The sequence below is a fragment of the Helianthus annuus genome, chromosome 11 (assembly GCF_002127325.2).
Source record: "Helianthus annuus cultivar XRQ/B chromosome 11, HanXRQr2.0-SUNRISE, whole genome shotgun sequence".
Classification (NCBI taxonomy): domain Eukaryota; kingdom Viridiplantae; phylum Streptophyta; class Magnoliopsida; order Asterales; family Asteraceae; genus Helianthus; species Helianthus annuus.
Genome location: NC_035443.2, coordinates 70674609 through 70679088, shown reverse-complemented (window position 1 = coordinate 70679088; position 4480 = coordinate 70674609). Strand labels below are relative to the sequence as shown.

Sequence of the window (4480 nt, the reverse complement as noted above, 5' to 3'; positions counted from 1 at the left end):
GGTTCTTCGGCCTCTTTGTCCACAACGTGAGCTAAGAAGGCAACACATCCGTTACGCAAAAACTTCTGTGCCTTCAAACAACTAATAACCTGAAGAGGCGTATCCTGCTTCTCCCCATGAATCACGATCGTCTCTTCGTTCGCCATCGGGATGCGGATAATCTTCTCATGGCATACAATCTCAACTCGATTACTCGACAACCAATCCATCCCAACTACTACGTCGAAGCTTCCCAATTCAACTAGCAGAAGATCTATCAAAAACTCGTGCTCTCCAAGCTCTATCACACAGCCTCTAATCACTTCCTTGGCTTCTACTAGCTTCCCATTAGCTAGTTCTATCGAGTACGGGATATCTAACTTACTTGCCACTAAACCAAGTATATTCTTAAACTCTAGAGATACGAAGCTATAGTCGGCACCGGTATCAAATAACACAGATGCAAAATGTTGATTAATAGGGAACGTACCAGTGACTACGTTCGGATCCTGGCGAGCTTCCCTAGCTCCAATGTTGAACACTCTTCCACGAGCTTAGTTATTCTTTGGGAAATCCCGCTTGAAATGCCCTACATCACCGCAACCAAAGCAACCTTGGCCGCGTCCGTTTCCAGCACCACCCTGATTGTTGTTATTATTTCCTCTGCGGTTTCCATTTCCTGCCTGGTTTCCATTTCCATTCCGGTTTCCATTACCTCCCTGATTATTGTTTCCTCCCTGATTTCTATTCCCATAAACATTTCCACCACGATTACCATTACCATTTCCATTTCCTCCTTGCCCACCGTTTCCACGTCCGGTTCCATACCAGCATGTCTTATTAGAATGACCAACCTTTCCACAAGTTTCACACTTCCCAAATCTGCATCGACCAGCATGATGAAACTGACATACATCACATTTAGGCAGGGTGCCCATATACCCTTTCCCCTATTCTCAGTACTTGCAGCACCAGCTTGTACCTCAACTGGTGGGTTAGCGTCCCTACGCTTGTTGGCATTATTGTTGTTCGCACGAGTACCTTTCTTGAAGTTTGAAAACTTCCTTTTGTTCTCCCTAGACGACTCGACATGAGTCTCCTTCTTCTTGGCCTCATAAACCGAGAACTTTCCCAGACGGATCGCTTCTTCAGTCAGTGCCACATTCAATTCGATTGCCTCAGTGATTGTTGGAGGCTTAGAAGCAGTTACCATGTTGAGAATCTAGGGTGCCAATCCCTAAATGAAACGTTCGATCCTCTTAAATTCTGGTTCTACCATATAGGGGACATCACGAGACAAATCATGAAATCTTTGCACATACTCAGCTATCTTAGGACCTTCCATTTTCAGATTCCAAAATTCAGTCTCCAACTTCTGAATTTAGGCTCGGGAATAATACTTCTTTTGCATTAGTTCTTTCAACTCATCCCATGAAAACGCATACGCAGCAGCCTCACCCAAAGTTTGAACCTGAAGGTTCCACCATGACAGAGCCCCATCTAGAAACAGTCCAGAAATGTATGTGACATGATGCTCTGGAGCACATTTACTCATCCGCAACACAGAATCTGTCTTCTCAGCCTATCTCATGAAAGCTATGGCACCTCCAGTGCCGTCAAAGTTCAGAGGCTTGCAGTCCAAAAACTGCTTGTAGGTACAGCCTGTATACAAGCAACATCATTTACAGAAAGCATTAGCAAAGCACACTCGGAAATGTCCAAACGTATTGTAGTGTGTATTAGGTGACTTAAACATTACCGTTAGGTGGGTTATTCCCTGAGGTACCTCCGCCGTGTTTAGAGCGAAGAGCCTCATGTTGTGCGATTGCCTGTGAGATGCGTTCCTGTAATTCTGCCTCGGTCGTGGACAGCTGATTGTTCCTTCGAGGAGGCATCTTCTAAGAAGAAGATCGGATACATCAGATCTTATTTGTTAAATAAATATATAGTACGTATATATAATAGCATTTATCATAGCAAACAATCATGCAACAACACAATCACAACATAAGCAAGTAATCCAACAATGTGTTTAGTGAGAACATGACGATTGAGCTTTCTTTAATCATCGACCACAGTTACATTGTTTACAAAGTGTATCACATCAAAAGGGACACAGGGTCACACTACCCTTGTCTAAGGGTTCTTATGTTTACTAAAGTTAGAGACATGATCTATTAAAATAACAAAATATAATCACATGTGGGCCATGCTTGTTGGCCGTAAATAGGTGGGGGTCTAGATTAGGGTGTAATTGTTAGTTAGATTTCTTAGTTGGAATCTAAGTGTTATAGTTAGGCTATTAGTTATTAGGGTGTTATATAGTGTATTATGATGTTCAGGGACCATAACTAGCTTGGAAATGTTAAAACAATGCTTCTAGTGAAAACTTGGTGTTTCGGGTAGTGTCCGATTGTTCGGTTGGTTACCGGTTCATTAAGGTGCTAAACTATGCAGTTTAGTGTGCTTTATGTTATCTTTTGTGATAGTTTGATTCCCGACACTTAGGAAAGCATTCTGGACCATTTAACCATATTTTTGCATGATATTAAGTTGTTAAAATGCTGAGTTTTGCTGAATTTTGCTGAATTCAGCAATATATGTGAGTTTTAGGCACTTTCCGGCACTTAAACTATCACTAGGAAGGCAGTTTTATGATCCTTACTTTCTTACACACTATACTAGTGTAGCTCTTAGTTTCTGGCACATTCTATGTCTCAATACCATGTCTGTCTATGTACTGAACTCCATCAGCATTTTTCTGATTTATCTGATAACCGTGCTATCTTTGTTTCGTGCATCATTTGAATCAATAAGTGTTGCATTCAATAATGATATGTCATTTGCAATATATGATGCACATTTATGTATAATAACAATAATCAAAAAGCAATTCATGTCATTAGTTGTAATTCAGCACAGTCATTAAGTCATAATTACTGTTTAATAATTGTACGGATACATGCAAATTTGATAATTGTCACATCTTCTTTCTGTTTTTTGTAACCTTCTTCAATTCATCCACCAGATTTTCAACATTCTTTTTTCATCCTTTTTTCATCTCTCTGTCTCAAACTTGCTGCAATGACATTTCTGATGATCTTATCCAGCTTTTTAACATAATCTTTTCTTTTTCTACGTTTGAATAGTATTCGCCGGTTAGAGGGATTAAAGCAAGAACGTCGGTATACACCACTTTGCTTGGATGAACAACCAGTTCACCTTTCCGATTGATGTAACACTCTCATTTCTTGTCCCATCTCCGATAGCTCTTAGCTTCCTCATACTCTTGCTGCATTTCTTTGATTCTTTAGTCTACAATACATCTTTCCCTGTACGTCTTCTCTTTCAGAATTTCTTCTTTTGTTATCTCTTTCACCTCAGCAACCAACGCTCTTTTATCATCTTCAGGTATATATTTGCTCCAATCAAAACCTTCATCATCATGAACCGCCCTAGGTTTAGAACTACCATCACAAATTGTTAACATCGTTTGTTTCTTTTCTTTAGATGACCCTTCGGCAATCTGCTTTTGATCTGACTTTGATGATTGATCACTATTTCGATGATAAATGGCTTTCTTATAGTAGTCATCATGAAATGGATTGACATGATCATCTACTTCCCGGTTGACACGCTCTCTTTTGAAATGACCTTTCTGCTTACATCGAAAGCATGTAACCTTTGACTTGTCAAATCCCAGCTTTGTGTTTGAACCATCAAGACATTGCCTGCCTGTAATCTCCATAAACCGTTGCGCTCTTCTAATGCCACTGGCTAAACACCATCTAATGTCAATGAGCTCCATCTCTTCTGGATCTATCTGGTCATAATCTTCTTTTTTTCATTTCGGGGTTTCCGATTCTCTCCACCACCAGACTCTCATATGACTCCAGAATTGATGCTAAGAAGCTCATCTATTGTTTAGCAGCATTGATACTCATTTTCAGAGAATTTTTCAACTTTAATGCAATGTTGCAATGAATCTCTTCGGGTTCTTCTTCATTTGAAGCTGTTGAAGACGAATGATACCCTGGATTATAACTTGAAGAGCTTTTCTGTGAATCTTTCGACTTTTCGACACTGAAAGCTGTACCAATTTTTGGTGACTGACTAGTCGACACTGAAGGTACATTTCCCTTGTAGTAAAGAGCCACATTTTGCTTATACGAAGAGTTGCTCATTTTACTTTGTTTTTGCAACTCAAGATCATGACTCTCAATTTTCTCGATCAAAGCATCCAAAGTAATCATATCAAACAATACATCATTTTTTAGAATAAAAACAAATGTCTGCCACTGATCTGCACGTGGTAAAGCTTCAATGATTTTGTCAATGATTTCCTCACGAGTTTTTGCTATTCCAAACCTGTCAAGCTCAATTTTAAGATGACAAAATATTTCAGTCATTTGTCTCACAGATTCTCCTTTTATACCATCAAACAAATCAAATTCCTTTTTAAGCAATGATATTTTATTCTTTTTAATCTGTTTCCACCCTC

General features: G+C 39.4%; 1 protein-coding gene across 1 annotated transcript; it reads right to left on the bottom strand.

The window, feature by feature from the left end:
• Window positions 1–533: 533 nt before the first annotated feature.
• On the bottom strand, window positions 534–1874 carry LOC110888378 (glycine, alanine and asparagine-rich protein-like). Its single transcript, XM_022135907.1, has 4 exons — window positions 1739–1874; window positions 1585–1641; window positions 1380–1479; window positions 534–861 (listed from the first exon to the last, which is right to left on the bottom strand). The coding sequence occupies exons 1-4, from the start codon at window positions 1872–1874 to the stop codon at window positions 534–536; spliced, it is 621 nt and encodes a 206-aa protein (XP_021991599.1).
• Window positions 1875–4480: the final 2606 nt, after the last annotated feature.